The following is a 16,508-nucleotide window of genomic DNA, read 5'->3' as shown; positions in this document are numbered from 1 at the left end:
AGCCTCTGCCTAGAGGAGCTTTGATCAAAAACAAAAAAAAAAAAAACAAAAAAATAAAAAGTAAAAAGGTCGAGTTGAGTCTTGATAGGGTGTCTACCTCTTTGCGTAATTTTTATTTTACAGAAAATGTGCAAAAAGGGGCAGCTGTAGACACTCAATTTGGTCCAGGCCCAGATCAATTGGGCTTGGTCCAAATAGGTAAGTCTATGTTTTTTTTTCTTCATTTTATTTTTGTTTTTATTTTTTTTGTATTTTACATTTTTATTTTATTTTTATTTTTATTGTTATTATTATTATTATATATATATATTATTTTTTTTCTTCTCTTTTATTATTATTTTTTTATCTTAGGTATTTATGTATTTATTAATATGTATATATCTTTATTATTATTTTTTTTTCTTCTTTTTTTTCTTTTTCTGTTAATATTTATGTATTATCTGTTATTTAATTTTAATTTATCTGTTAATTTTTTTGATTTATCTGATTTATTTTCATTTGATTTTTTTTATTTAGCTGGCTGAAAATTGGATTGGATTCAATTAGAAGAGTTCATGTTGGATTCAATGATTGAATCCCGATCCAAAGAGGAATTGAGATTGATCAAAAACTCTTCTGATCAATCCCTATAAAAGGGATCCTTTGAAACATAACAGAGGACACACAGAAAAACAGTGAGCGAAAAGTTACTGATTGAGAGAAAAAGGGCGTATAGAAGATTTTTGAAGGCTAAAAGAAGGTTGAGAAGTGTTAGAATAGCTGTGAGAATCGAAAAAAATTTTTTGGAGATTTTTAGCGAAAATTTTTTCTGGAAATTTCTGGAAAATTTTCAGATTTCGATGATTTTTCTGGTGAAGATTTAATTTTCCGACGATAATTTCAGCCAACTTTGAAGTTTCCGGCTAGCTGCCCAGTTTTCGGTGAAAATTTTCAAAAACCGACCAACTTTTCGATGAACTTTCGGTGAAAAATCCAGATTCCGATGAAAATTTTTAGAATCTGGTGAATATTTAACCGGAGTTTTTCGGTCATTTTAGAGAGAAACGAGAGAAAAAAGAGGAAGAGAGAGAGAGGGGAGAAGGTTTCTGCTGAAAAATAAAAGGAAGAGCCTTATACATCCTCCCAAAACGACGTCGTTTTTGCGTTAAACAACCCAGAGGATCCACGCGTTTTGTCGAGATCCGACCCGACCCGAGCGTCGACCCACTTGACGACCCGCGCGTGTTCCACCTCCCCAAGTCGTGAGCCGAGCCGAGCTGATGAGCCGAGCCGCTTCTCTGAGCCGTTTTTCTTCCTTGAGCCGAGCTGAGCCATTTTTCGAGCCGTTCCAGATTTTTTTTTTAAAATTATTTATTTATTTATTTTTATTTATTAGATTAGATTTATTTAATGTTCTTTTATCTTCATTTTATTTTTATTTTTGTTTTACTTTTCTTTATTTATTTATTTATTTATTATTTCTCACTTTTATTTTGTTTTATTATTTTGTTTTCTTTAAATAAAATCCAAAAAAATATTTTTGGGGAAAAGTTGAAAGTATCAATTTTCCTCGAAATTAAAAGTTTCCAAAAAATATTTTTGGCGAAAAGTTAAAAGTATCAATTTTCCTTAAAAATAAATTTTCAAAAAAAATAAATTTTTGAGAAAAAGTTGAAAGTATCAATTTTCCTCGAAATTAAAGTTTCAAAATAATATTTTTAGGAAAAAGTTGAAAGTATCAATTTTTTTTGCACAAAAAGCAATCATTTTTTTCTTTTTTTGAATTTTCTTTAATGTTAAATAATCCGACGATGGAGCCTCTGCAAGTGAAACAGTAGTTTTCTTGCATACTCCTGAGGTAAGGAAATTTTTTTAATTTTTTTCTAAAAGTATTAGAGTCAATTGAGAATAATTTTCAATAGTTAATTACTTGGTAAAATTTTAAGGCTTATTGGATAATACAAAATTATGCTGGTACCATCTTTTGATGAGCGTTGTGAGGGTGCTATAACCTTTCTCACACGTAACCAAACTCCCGAATTCTGTTCTGGTTAGTAGACTCGAACCTATTCTTTTAAGGACCCTTAAACTTAGGTGTTCCCTAAAAAAATAGATTCCTTAGGTGGTCAATCGCACCTAGATAAAAAAGATTGGTGGCGACTCCCTAAAAGTCAATGTCTAGCAATAGATCCCCGGATCTAGACATTATGACATTTATATTTATCATTTTTATTTTATATAGGCATTAATGACATTATATAAATAACGTTCCTATATTATACAAGCATTTCTAAAATCATTCGCACCAATACCTCATATTGCATGTAACTAGCGTAAGATTCAGTATAATTGTGCTCAAGGGTAGGATATTTTATATGTGCCCCTCGTTAAGGATTTCAAGTTATTATTTAATTCGAATTCTAATATGGCCACTCAATAAATAATAGACATTGATTGATTATTTTTTGTAATGATCTTAAATATTTTATGTTAATATTTATTGTTTATATTTTTTTATGCTTTATATTATATTATGAACATTTTATCTAGTAGACGATCTTGATGCTACTATAATAATATAAGATATTATATTATAAAACATTTTATCACTGATATCATATTGTTATACTTTTCGAGCCTCTGACATCTCCGATCTTGATGCTTAACCAACACAACGTGCATATCTCATTGTTCCCAGTATTGGTCTAAAAAGCTATATATAATATCATATTGGTTAAATGATGGTCTTTGTCAAGTATGAGACAAGGCCAACAATCTCTAATGGAATAGTATGTACAAAGCCAAATTGGCATAAAACCCTCTTCGATTGATACAGCTCTACAATTACCCTACACTTGATACATCCAATGAAAAAGGATATGCCTCCCATCTATCGACGTATAGGGCCTAGCACATATCTAATACTGTCAACCTATCCAAGCTTTCACTTAAAACAAGTAATGTATCATCATAAGTCTTCCATCATCAAACACGTGGTAGATCATTTGAATATATCAAATCGATGACTGCGCCTAATGATGGAAAGTGATCGTAAATCCATGCATACATGAAATACATTTGTAAATCCACACATATATGACTAATAAAAAATAAATCAAATAATTATAATATATTTTTAAATAATTATAAATACATACGTGGACAAGTATCAAATATCTGACAATCTAATACACATGTGCACTGCTCACAATCCCAAGCTACCTATATAAGTAAGTGAGGCTAGCTATCCCTCAAGCATACCTCCCAATGACAGTGAGATCTTTCAATAGGGGTAAGTATGCTACTAATATTCTCATCGCGGTTTTGTCACAAAATAATGTACTCTTTACCAAATATAATAGAAAAGCTCGAGATGCGCATGCAATCACCTTAGCATTTGATGTATCAGTGACATGCTTAAAAGTCTCATGCAGTCAAGATAGTTAAATAGTAGATCTTTTACTTGATTTAGTCTCCACTCTAGCATCGTCATAAGAAACTCCAAGCAACCTCAACAATAATGTGTTTGCCTTATGCATCATCAACAAATGAGGTATTATAACAATAGTCCCAATGATCGGTATGTGGATAATGGTAAACACATCGTTCAACGTAATAGTCATCTCATCAAATGACATATGAAATGTGTTCATTTCTGATCGCCACTTCTAGACAAAAATGGAGACTATTGTTGCATTAATTGTATGATAGGTGCCGTCGATGAGTGAGCATAAACCCAATTGGACTACATGGGCTCGAATACTATTGCATGCATCGTTTAGATGCCATTGCTATAACTTCAGCCCGTAGTTAATCGATTTCAATGGAATGCTATTGTAACAATAAAAACAACAACAAAAATATTTATACAACATCACCAATATCAACATCATACACAATATCATCAACAACAACAACCAACCAGCGCACTCTAAATATATAAACTAACACGATTCATATTATACAATTCTAGTGATTTTCTGGTTATTTTAAATTTGGAATGTAACATAAGAAGCTAAACTCGATATAATGGAGGTATCAATTGGACCTCCTAAAAAGGACTTCACGTGATGCTCATAAATGGTGAAAGTCAAAGGCTCAGCCTAAGGAATGTCATTAGCTGTATGGTCCCCTGGCTCACTGTCTCTCCTACTCGTCATCTCCTTTTAGAGGCAGTCAGACACCTCTGGCTCGGACTAGCATCAACTATGATACCTTTGCCTTATGTACAAGCCATATTTGTAACAAAACACAACTCATTAAAACTATCAACTCAAAGATAAATTTACAAAATATATTGATTCATGAAAATTTTGAATAAAATTTATACAATCAAAAAAATGATCTTTAAGCTTCTCGGAAATCTATTTTCAAGAAGCTTAAATTCAATCTAATTTTATTATAAACCCTAAACTTTATTTCTACATGAATTTCAACCAAATTTCAACCAAATTAATGGAAAAGAAAGTTAGAAATCTTATCTTAAATAAGTGAAAAACTAAAAAAAAAAAACTAATTTGGGATTAGTTTTATTTGTTTAGGGCTTTTTTTATTGAAAATGAAGAGAGAAGAAGAGAGAATGAAAGAGTAAAACGGTAGGAAGAGAATATACAAAAATTAGTTGTGAGGAGTATTTAGTAAAAATAAAAAATTTAAATTTGAATTTGGGATGTATTTACTAGTGAGGTGTATAAAATAAAATTGGAGATATAAATAGAATTCCCCCTACAATATGAATATGAATTATTGTCAACAATCGTCAACTATGTAATTTTTTAAGTTGACATTCTCTGTATCACAGAATGTCGTATTCCCATTTTACCTTGTATCAAAAATCTAAATGTAGGCAAGTAGTTGTACGGGAATACAATTGTTAGCATTGCCAAAATGAAAAAACTGTTCTTCTTTTTGGTTATGGTAATATGATAGTCACCCAAAAACAAGGCAATGAAAAATATAAGAAAGAAAAACAATATGCAATATGTAACATGCAACATGCAACATGCAAGAAAGAAATACAAGATGGAGCAAAGGTTTTTGGGACAGGAAAGCTCACATAGCTTATTTTTCATTCATAATATTTACAATATGCAATACAAACTTTCCAAGTAATTGCCTAATTCAGTCACTACAAAGTCATGGCTGCAACTTAGTTGCAGCACGGCCTGCCATTGAGCTTGACACTTATTTAATGGTAGAATTATAGGACACACTGCCATATAATATTGTTCCTTGACATAGAAACTAGTTTTGTGACAACAGCAAGGACGTAAAGGATTCTAAGATCCACCATTAAACCATCATTTGCGTGTCAGAATTATAAATAGTTGAGTTCCTGCAGTGTTGCCGGCGTTCATCAAGTACGAGTACTCGTCAGCTTTCCTCTCGAAACGATCAAATAATTCATCGATAATCTTGTTTGCAAAATGATTGCTGATGATTCCCTCCAGGCCAGCTCTAAAGTGCATTGAACAAGGTCCGGTACCGAACTGGCCTATCTTAGCTAAGGGATTTGTTGTCTCCATTCTCTCTATGCTAAAACAACCATTTCTTTCATCTCCTTGGGAAAGGCAGCATATATAGGCAAGTTGAAAGAATCAACTTATTATTTCCTGTGGCAAAGCATTTCAGCTTCTTCATTTATATACCTGTTTGGACATTTCAGGTTTATTTGTAAGTTCTTTCAAGGATTTTAGTTATTAGGTTTAAAAACAGACGACGAAATGTGTCGTAATGGTTTTAGGATCCTCAAACATAAAGTGTTTTAAAATCGAAAAAAATAAAAGGGAGTCATCATCAATTTTTGTTAGGGTGTGATTTGACATTTAAAAATTTATCTTTTTAATAAAACTATAACAACAGGTTTAAAGTTTATCAAAAAAATAAATTTTGATCTACAAAAAATCAAGTTGAGTTCGGAAGTCGGTTATGTGTGGGGAAGGATTAGCATCCCACAACACCTATAAATTGGTACTATTTAATTATGCACTATTTTCGATGTTGGATAAAAATAATTTTGACTTGAAATTTAATACTAATTCCCTTCGTTTTTTAAAAAATATTTTTGCTAAAATTTTTATTTAAAAATATTGAAAAAATCTTTAAGTTAAAAAATTTAAATTAAAATTTTTCAACATCTAAGCAGAGTACCAAGAATTATTTCTTTCAGAATATTTTTTTTATTTTGTAATATAACAATTTTTTTAAAAAAAGTATTATTCATTTTATTATAAAATATTTTATCACCAAGTAGTAAATAAAAATTAAAGACAGAATAGTACAAATAATTATTGATAATAACATGCTAACTTATGTATGCCAATGAATGTTATGTAGGATGAGATACAATTTAAAAGTTGGATTCTTAAGTATAATGAGGCCACTCCGACTCTCCAACATCTAGGCAGAGCTTAGGTGCGATTATTTATATTTAAGATCTCAATTTACTGTTATATTTTTTATTTATTAATCTTATTATCAATGCGAATTACGAAATCGTGTGAAAAGACTTAACGAAGTAAAATTTCTTAAATACCACATCATCTAAGCGGCATTCGAGAATAAATTACTTCAAATGAGATTTTCACACGTGTTTTTAAGATTTTCAGAAGGTTTTGAGTAAGGACTTGAGTAAAGGTTTTGAAGGTTTGGTTTTAAAGCTTGAATTTTATGATATGAAAGGTTTAGGGTTTTGATTTTAGAGTTTGGAGATTTTAGGGTTTGAGTTTTGGGGTTTGGGGTTTGGATTTTAGGGGTTTCGGATTTTAGGGGTTTGGATTTAAGAGATTTTAGATTTTTAGGGGTTTCAGATTTTAGGATTTTGGATTTTAAGATTTTGGATTTTAGGAGATTTTGGATTTTAGGGGTTTGGATATAAAGAGTTTTAGAAACCTAGGATTTTGAAAATTAAGAATTAGTGTTTAAGGTTTCACTTTTAAGAAAATACGAACATCTTTAAAAATCTCCAACATCTAGACAGATTTTTGAAGCAAGTTCGATTTTAATGGTTTTTTAAAATTAATTAAAAAAATTTTATATTTCTTTTTATGAAAATTTATTAATAATAATTTTTCAACATCTAGGCGGAACTATTTCTTTAAAAAAATATTTTTTTATTGCTCCAACATCTAGGCAGAAAAAATAATAATAATAATTATTATTATTTTGAGCATTTTTAATGTATATTTTTAATTATTATGTTACTTATTTTTATTTTTATTATTATTAAAACAATTAAAAAAATTATCCTAATAAATTTAAAAATTTATCATACATAAATATAAAGAAAATACTTAAAATAACAAAAATAATAATATATAATAAAAATTATAAAATTATAAAAAAAATTTACTTGAATCGGACCGGTCAATGGTCCGATCAACACTGATCTAGACCAGTTGAACCGGTTCTGCGAATCGATCCAGTTGAACCGAATGAGAGTGGCTCGACGAGCAATTCAGTTGAACCGGTTAGAGGCTGGCTGAAGGTGGTTTTCGGGTGGAGTAGCGAATCCTAGGTCGGGTTCGGGTCCACACACGGATCCTCTTTACTTAAAATGACATCGTTTTGGGCTTTAGATTTTTCTATATAGGCTCAAAAGATTTTTTTTTTTTTGCTCATTTCTTCACCTGTTTTAGAAAAAAAAACTTTTTTTTTCTTAACCCAAAAAATAGAAGGCCCGTCGATTGCCAGAAGTCGATCACCTATGGTCACGCCGACCACCGTGGGTCACCATCGGTCGTCGATAACCGATGTCAAAAAACCTTCAAAAACATCCAGAAGCTCTCTTTCTTCATCCCCTTTCCAGATCCAGTGTCACTTTCGCAAGAAACAACCCCAATCATCGTAGATCGGGGTTTAAAGTTTCGGTTTCTTCTCTTTTTTTTTTATTTTGGACTAGAACTGATCTGTTTTCTTTGTTTTTACAGGGAGCTCGACGCTGAGGTTCCTCCTTACGGGGAGGACTATTTGTCTTTGTTTTTTTGTTTCTGTTTGGGTATGAGTTTGGTGAGGGTTGAGGCTCGAATTTGGGTGCTAGTATGGGGACTGATCTTGTTGAAAGGGGGGTTGGGCAGTGATAAAGGGTAAGCTCTTCGTCTGTCATAAAGAGAGGTTGAAGGGGAAGATACTGAGGGTTTTAAAAAGCTTCAAATAGGGGGATAGATAATGGTCGTAGGCGTGATAGGGTGGTTGTCTGGTCTGGTGGCTAGACAGGGGGCTAATCAGGGGTTGGACAGGGAACTGGTCGGGTTAGACAGGGGCGACAACAGTGACGTACCAAGCCTCTAGTTTTTGTCTCTTTTTCTTTTTTTTTTTAAATTATTATATATATATTTTTAATATTTATTATTATTATTATTATTATTAAAAATATTAATATTAACCTGAAATGAGAACAATAGATCCGGACAAAACCGGTGTCTACAGATAGGACTTACCTGCTTTGCCATATCCACGAGGATTTTACTCAGAAGATCAAACATCATACCGAATGAATTGTACGCATTAAGGATTCCATCAGGGTTTGATAGTGTGATGAGAACCATCATCCCTCCAACCAGAAGCTCCTTAGCTCTATCAACCAAAAATATGTCCATGTCCTTGGCAAATTGGGCTGCATAAGCATTGTATACATCTGCTGCAGCATTGTGTAGTGAATTCATCCCTTGTTCTATGCAGGGGAATTGTTGTCTAGCACCTCTTCTGGAATCTTGGACAGCCACTGTGATGCATAGGAGGAATGGACAACATGGAGAGATGACTCAGGAAATAAGCGGCCATAAAAGACCCTGGCACTCCAGCTACAAAATATTGTCTTTCGGGCGGGACGGAAGCAAAAAAGGTACTAAAATCATTGGAAGCATGATCATTGTAGAACACTTGGAACTCCGGAATTTTGGAAGCAGGAGACTGAGTTTGGTATTCAAGCTGCATAGCTTCTAGTACATTTTGCATAGACATAAATGTGTTTGGTCCAACTGAGCATCCTAAATCTTATACATGCAGTGCGTTTGATGCAGAAGAAAGTTTTTTTTATGTCAAGCTTCTCTACAATGGCACCATGGATCTTTACATCTGTAATGCTTGCAGCCGCTCTCTGCAGCAGTTGTTATATGATTTACTATAGCTACCTTTATCTTTATGAATACACACCGTAAAACGATGGATTAAGGTCGAAGTATTAACGCTTATGTCCCTCTATCATTGTCGAGTAGTGCCCAAAAAAAAAAAAAAAAGACATACCTGTAAGTAGGAATTCTTCGCGTAGCTGTAGGCTCCATCACCGCCTTTAATCGGATATGACTACAGAACTTCACCAGTGTTTTTGCTTATCGTTAACAATTGAACTCTTTGCCTTTTTCTCTAAAGCAACCTCTTTGGCTTGGGCTGAGGCTTCAGGGTCTTCTTGCTTTTACCTATTTATTCAACTCAAGACATATTAGGACGTTGGCTGTCAAGACATGTCGGGAGTTGTCTGCTTCTAGTAGTTGTTGTGTGTCATCTCAATAATTACGAAAAAAATTCAATAATATCATTTTAAGATTTATATTTTATATATTATCAATAAATTAGATTGGTCTCACTTTATTAATAAATTTTTTAAAAAATATATTAATTTTTATACATTTATTTTAAAAATTAATACTTATTCGTTAATTATATAATATTATTTAATTTATTAATAATATATAAAAATTTATACATTACTAATATATCAAATATAAATTTTACAGATATATTTTTATAATGTTACTGTCTAATAATAGTTCTTATTTTGATTATCTATGATAGTTTTTATGTTTCAAAGGAGTATAAACCAAAACCAATAAAAGTTAAACTCTTTTAAGATAAGATAAATAAAATTAATTAAATAATATATTAACTGATAACAAAAATAATTATGGACACGATCGTCACATGTGTAATTTTATATTTCTACAATAATTACTTGATAATTGAAGGGAAGAAAGTCAAACACAGACACCTTTCTCGACGTTGCAATCATCTTATTCGAAAGCATTGTAGTAATTAACAAGGCAGCAAAATCTCACATTCACATATAAAATACATGCATGCATTTTAATTTGAATGACATTCTCTAAGTTTGTGAGAATAGCTTATTTGAACGAATGCAAGTTGATAGCAATGAAAGAGACGTTTATTCTATTTGTGAATTTCTCATGGGCCATACGAATGATCCTAGCTACCTAGATTAAATGATAGTTGAAACTATCATTTATGTATGTTCGTCGAACTTGGGCAGATCAGTAGTCTTAAAAAAATATATCATAGAAATTATATATAATAGATACATAAATTAGTTTCCTTATCTTTCGAAACACCAGATAAATATGAGTTCCCTTCTTCTTGTTGATTGAACCGATTAGGGGAGCAATGCCATTTTAAAATGTTGACTGAGTCATTAATTTGTCTGCAATATTGAAAGTAGATTTTGATGAGAGTGAAAACAACAGATGGAGCAAAGAGTGACAAATGGAGTCTGGAGAGGATGGCAGGGTGATGTAATTAGATGTTCTTGAAAGGAGGGAGGAAAAAAAAAAAAGAAAATAGGGACTGAAAATGGGGAGAAAAGTGGGAAAAGCTTGAGTTTTTTTTTTGGTTGAGATAAAAGCAGAAAGATCATAGGATGTTAATTCATTAGTGTCAAACTTTTTAATTCATGTTGAAAGATGTTTGCCTAGCTCCTAATTTCATTTGACTTTTATGGAAGTTGTACTAATATTATTGTGTTATTATTTCATTAATCAATCTGTCTGTGCAAAAATCCGAATTGAGGGCAGGCACCTGAAAACAAGAACACAGTCAGAATCATTAAACAAGAAACAAGGTCAATATATATATATATATATATATATATATATATATGTTTATTCCATACAAAATAGTCTTACAATAACAAAAGTTATGCTGACCAGAGAAATTTATTTTTAATTAAACGGGTCCTAGTTTCAAGCTTTCAGCTGCAAAATTCATCACTTGCGTTGCAAGACTACAGATAACTGGGTTCCTCCTCTGCAGCTGGACAGAATTAAGTGGAATGATTCCTTTACTTTCTTAACAAGACGATCGAATAACTCATCTATAATATCATTTCCAAAATGTTTGCTGATGATCGATTCGAAGCCAGCTCTTAAATGCATCACACATGCTTTTTCATCAAGTTTGGGATCAGCCTCGGTTCGAACATTTGTTAACTCCAATCTCTCAATGCTAAAGCATCCATTTCTTTCCACCAGCTCTGTAATCTCCATTGGAGAGGCAGCATAAACGGGTAAGTTGAATGAATCCACTTGACCTTCACTTAATAATCCCTGCAGCATGCATTGATGTTGTATATTTCAATTTAACCAGCAGAATTGAAATCAATAACTGGATTTTACAACATTTTCAGTAAGGATTACAGCTAGCTGTTGAGTTACTCACCTCTTTTGCCATATTGTTCAAGCAGGATTCCAGGAAATCAAACATTAAACCAGTTGGAAGATTTGAGTATGGCATCCCATTCGGGCAACCTAGTGTGATCAATACCATCATCCCTCCAGATACGAGTTCTTTACCCCGAGCATCCAAAAAGCCTTCCATGTCCTTAGTAAACTGAGCTGCATAAGCATCAACTACTGCATCAGAGGCATTGGTACAGTGTATTCTCCCTTTGTTCCAGGCAGGGGAGTTTTTGTCTAGCAACTCTTCTGGCACCCTACTTAGCCAATGCAAGGCATATGAAGAGTGCACGAAATGTAAAAAGGACTGGGGAAATAATCTGCCATAGAAAGACCCTGGGACACCGGCTGCATAGTATTGCCTTTCCTTTGGCATGGAGGTAAAAAGGGTATTGAAATCATTGGAGCCTTGATCATTAAAGAACACTTGAAATTCAGGAATTTTTGAAGCAAGGCCTTGGGATTGGTACTTGTGTTGCACAGCTTCTAGTATATTTTGCATAGCTGTGAAGGTATTTGGTCCAACTGAACACCCCAAATCAGCAAGACGAAATAAGTTTGAACTAGAAAAGTTATTCATATCAAGTTTTTCCTCAATTACCTCATTGACTATTCCCTTTACAACATTTATACCTGTCTTCTGCGATATGTAATTGTATGGTTAAAATATAGAGAGAATCAGGTAAGCATCAACCACAACAGATTATAACTTATAAGCATGCTAGAAATGAAAAATTACCTGACAATAAGAGTTTTTGGTGTAGCTGTAGGTGCCATGTCCCCCATTCATTGGATAGGATTCTGACATTGTGATTGTTTAATAGTATTTAATCAGAAAATAAAATCTATTTTCCTGATCCGCAAGTTATAGCATATAATTTGGACATGAACCTTTATCATATATATAAATATATGTGTGGTTCAATGCAGAACTGTAACGTGAATTCTTAGATAAAAATTTGGTTGGTTTCCATATTCAAGATGGCGGACATTGATTCTGATCTGTTGTGATCAGAATTGGCTTCTTCCGTCTGGGAATATCTTTGGATACTCCTAAGAAACAAGCCTGCCTTCTTGTCAATACCTGAATTGACTTCTTTTTCTATTTGGGGGTCAATGACTGTTAAATCTAATTCCAAACATGATGCCTACCATTGAGAAAATTTGAAGGTTTTTGGCATTAAAAAGGGAAGAAATTTTAGTTTCTTTGGTCTCTAGTCCTTGAATTTTCTTTCATTTCAGAATCTCTCTCCTTTCCAAATATATTAAACTTTTGGATGGTGTCATTTGCAGTTTGGACAGCTGAGATACTTTCTGGTCGTTAATATACAAAGCAGCTGCATATTAATTCAGAGCTACAGACAAAGACTAACCTTTTTGTCCTTGTCATATTGGACTTTGTGTTGCTCTGGCTGCAATTTATTTTCGATTTGTCTTAAATGGCACAAGAAATGACAATTGTAAGGCCAAAAACTTTATGACATCTTAATTTTTATATCTGTTACCGTTTATTCTCGTTCATATCACGTATAAATCATGCCAAATATATAAATCAGTCCACTACACACCAAAGCTATTACAATAATTTATTAAGTTTTCGATTCATATATGATAACACGATGATTTTTAATTACTTGTTGCATTTTTTTTATATAAAAGAGATCGTTAAAATTTAAATATAATTATACGAACCAGTTTGCATTTTGATTTTTGGGTTTATGGTTAACAAGACTAAATGGGTCTATTAAGTGTTATTTCTCCACAAATATAACCATTTCCTGCTGGACGTTTTGTAAAGACCAGCCACAGTAACGTTTGTCACAGTTCCTGACTGTGGCTTCAGCTAATGTAATACATTGGATCTGGCAACTTGAACGTCCGATTACCAGTGTTGGTGCCCAGTAGATCACTCCATTGATCACCTATGTTCCCGACGATTCTATATCCATTTTTCTCCACCTTTTTCCTCTCATTGGATTTGTAAATTACTGACGGCTTTCCTGAATACGAAGGTTCCCTGCAATAAGAAAATGTTATTATATAAGGGATCGAACGAAGCAAAGTAATGGACAAAACACTAAGGTGGGTGACACAAATTTATTGTCTGACGCTTAGGTTTGCTTAATTTCCAGACTATATACTATATTGCGTCCCTCAGGACAATATCGGAGGATGATTATGCTGTTAATTGATAAACTTACTTAAGTACAAGCTTCTCCCAGGTGTGGTATCCGACTTTCTTTAGATTAGCAGCTGTTACACTTCTTTGATCTTCTGATCTTCCTGTTATGAAAACAGCCTTAATCCCCAGAGATAATAACTTCCTGTATAGTCTAAGGCTCTCTGGCAAAGCTGGAGCAGCCCCTTCCATTACCCATTTATTGAACAATGTGGCATTAAATGGCTCCACCCTGAAATTTTCATTCATGTAAAAATGTTAAAGAATTAAAAAAAAATGGTTCAAATTAATTATAATGTGAATGTGAGATGAAAATTTTACTTTTAAAGTTTGTATCATTTATATGTACTTCCGAATTTTGATTGAAGCAAAAATTAAAGCAAGAAATATGCAGAGTATCTGAACCAAAAAAAAAAGGGCAGAGTAAATCATGGAAACTGGTTGATAGAGAATGAGACTTTTGACTCTCCATGAAAACTTTTTAACTATTTTCTTTGAATCTTGGGCTAAGACTAATTAAAATACAGCTACTAATCAAAATTTAATATGCCAAATTATCATGCGATAAATGAAGCAACTAAAGATTTTGTTATTCAAATCGTAAAGATTTACATTCAATTTACGATATATTGTCTGTTTTAATCTAAAAATTTTACAATTTTATCTAAAAAAATCTCTCATAAATATAAATTCAAATCTCCACACACACACATATATATATATCAAATACTCATAATATTTCGAGATTAAAGCATTATAAAAATCCTTAAGGATTAAAGTTGTTTTTGTGTAATTGTTATTTAAAATATATATAATTAATTATATTTTTATTATTATTATTTCTTTAATAAGTTTTTTATTTAAAAAAATATTTGAACTGAAATCTTTAAACAAACAAACATTTGGCAAGAAACTACTATAAATTTCTATAATCAAACAATGTAAATTAAAATGATTAATTCATAATAATATTATTAAGTAATTATATATAATAAAATGCTTGATTACATACCCGAATCCATGCTTTGCATAATAAGGCAAATTGGAGAGGGTAGTCTCATCTATATCAAAGATCCAAACATCTATACCATCTCTGTCCAGCTCGAGGCTTTGAGCATAAAGCAAAGCCTCGTTAACTACAGCTCTAGAGTCTTTCAGATATTGGTGGCCTAGCATGTAATGACCAACATAACCTTCACACACTTGGGGAACAGTTTTCCACCCAATAATGTTGTTAGTTTCAACGCCGAGTCGCCAACTTAGGCATGACAAACCAGGTACAAGGTTTCCTCCGGCACCAGATTGCGGCCGGAGGAGGTGAATTTGGTGGTGGACGTGATCCGGTTGTGATATTGATCCCTTTGAAGTTGTTAGAATGTTGGCTAGAAACAAGACAAGCAGCAATGCCATGGTGTGTTTGTTTTCTAATACTTGGTGATAGCCTGGCTAAGCCAATTTTGCTTCTGTTTAAATATAAGACGATGCAATGGGTCTATTCATATTCTTTAAAAAAAATTTATTGTTCACGTTTATAAAACCTACAATTCACAAATCAGTTATGCAATGAATGTGGAGGGTGACAAAGACCTATTAACTAATTGTTCAGCTTTATTTTGATTAGAGTTGAAAATCTGATAAACTTTTTGTTTAATTTGGACTTTATTGGTTGTACATTTTTAAATTTCTCGCATCATTTGAAGGTTTACTCCTATTTTACTTTTTATTATATAGATTTTGGATTATACTTTTTCTATTTGTTTTTATTTCTTTCCTTTTTTTTTCTTTTTTTTAAGAGAGAATCTTTCACAATATATTAGAAAATGCATATTTTGACGTTTGGAACAGTAATCTTATGGGTAATCTTAAATGTTATTGGATTCATATGATTCACATTTGATGGATAATATTTTATCACATGGCTTCTTTTTTTAATGGAAATCATTTTCGATATGACTTTCTCGTAATATTTTATTAAAATACAGCCAAGATCTGAAGCTAAAATGATATTGTCAATAATGATTTGCTCTATTAATATTTATTAAAATTTAATTCTTAGCAAAGTCAAGTTCTAAAAAAAAAAAAAAAAAGTTGATATGAGATTTATGGTTGTCCCACTTTTGCAAATATTTTAAGCAATTGTAATATATTTGACAAAAAAAAACAAGACTTATATAAAATTATATAGGTAAAGTTCACGAAATTTTATATTAAAAATGAGTAAATAAAAATTAAAATCCAAAATCAAAATTCATATATTAAAAAATCTTATCACATAAATTAATAGAATAAAATTTGAACAAATTTTGATATATTTATTAAATAATCATTTTTTATAAACATATTAATAAAATTTTTACTGTTGAATAAATATCGATCAAATTTAAATTATAAATAATATTTTTAATAAAATTTTTTATATATTATTAATTTTCACATTAAATTTTATCAATCTATCGATTTGAAATTTTTATTAAAATTTTTATATATTTATTTCTAATAAAAAACTAAACAAATTTCATCTCTAAAACTTTATGTAAGTTTTGTGCTGTTTTACTATACAAATTTATTTAAAGTTATAGAAGAATATTTTGAGAATCTAAGTTCATGATATGTTTTCTAAAGTGATCCATTAGAGCACACCCGCACAAGCAAAGTCAACATGGATATTTGGATTTAAACAGACACGATTCCGACACTTCAACTGCCTTAGATATTCCTTATTTTCAAAGATTTCAAGGCAGGACCATTGGAGATGAAAAAAATAAAAATGGAGAAAAGTTATGGATACATTGAACCGACAGAACTGATGAAATCTAGTGTTGGATTAATTCTCATTTGGTCCATATCATAGTCATTTTCAAGTAATAATTCAAAATTGGAATGAGATT

At 31.6% G+C, this 16,508-nt stretch overlaps 2 protein-coding genes and 1 pseudogene across 2 annotated transcripts; all 3 read right to left on the bottom strand.

Annotated features, from left to right (window-relative positions):
• Positions 1-5,279: 5,279 nt before the first annotated feature.
• On the bottom strand, positions 5,280-10,813 carry LOC111317719 (loganic acid O-methyltransferase-like; annotated as a pseudogene).
• A 133-nt stretch (positions 10,814-10,946) lies between these two features.
• LOC111317718 (loganic acid O-methyltransferase-like) lies at positions 10,947-12,290 on the bottom strand. The gene is made up of 3 exons (XM_089755092.1): positions 12,181-12,290; positions 11,425-12,081; positions 10,947-11,312 (listed from the first exon to the last, which is right to left on the bottom strand). The coding sequence occupies exons 1-3, from the start codon at positions 12,247-12,249 to the stop codon at positions 10,974-10,976; spliced, it is 1,065 nt and encodes a 354-aa protein (XP_089611218.1). The 5' UTR covers positions 12,250-12,290; the 3' UTR covers positions 10,947-10,973.
• Positions 12,291-12,950: 660 nt separating this feature from the next.
• On the bottom strand, positions 12,951-15,575 carry LOC111317555 (stem 28 kDa glycoprotein-like). The gene is made up of 3 exons (XM_022919989.2): positions 14,633-15,575; positions 13,643-13,852; positions 12,951-13,458 (listed from the first exon to the last, which is right to left on the bottom strand). Exons 1-3 carry the CDS (start codon positions 15,028-15,030, stop codon positions 13,281-13,283), a joined length of 786 nt encoding a protein of 261 aa, XP_022775724.1. The 5' UTR covers positions 15,031-15,575; the 3' UTR covers positions 12,951-13,280.
• Positions 15,576-16,508: the final 933 nt, after the last annotated feature.

This window comes from Durio zibethinus, chromosome 2 (genome assembly GCF_047325235.1).
Source record: "Durio zibethinus cultivar Kanyao isolate XHJ-2024 chromosome 2, ASM4732523v1, whole genome shotgun sequence".
Taxonomy (NCBI): Eukaryota; Viridiplantae; Streptophyta; class Magnoliopsida; order Malvales; family Malvaceae; genus Durio; species Durio zibethinus.
The sequence above is the reverse complement of the archived record's forward strand: the minus strand, read 5'-3'. Positions and strand labels throughout refer to the sequence as shown.

Coding starts and splice junctions, on each gene's coding strand:
- LOC111317718 (XM_089755092.1), bottom strand. CDS start 12,249: ATGTCAGAATCCTATCCAATGAATGGGGGACATGGCACCTACAGCTAC. Junction 12,082..12,180: donor CCAAAAACTCTTATTGTCAG/GTAATTTTTCAT, acceptor TACATATCGCAG/AAGACAGGTATAAATGTTGT. Junction 11,313..11,424: donor TGAACAATATGGCAAAAGAG/GTGAGTAACTCA, acceptor TGCATGCTGCAG/GGATTATTAAGTGAAGGTCA.
- LOC111317555 (XM_022919989.2), bottom strand. CDS start 15,030: ATGGCATTGCTGCTTGTCTTGTTTCTAGCCAACATTCTAACAACTTCA. Junction 13,853..14,632: donor TATGCAAAGCATGGATTCGG/GTATGTAATCAA, acceptor TGAAAATTTCAG/GGTGGAGCCATTTAATGCCA. Junction 13,459..13,642: donor TGGGAGAAGCTTGTACTTAA/GTAAGTTTATCA, acceptor TTCTTATTGCAG/GGAACCTTCGTATTCAGGAA.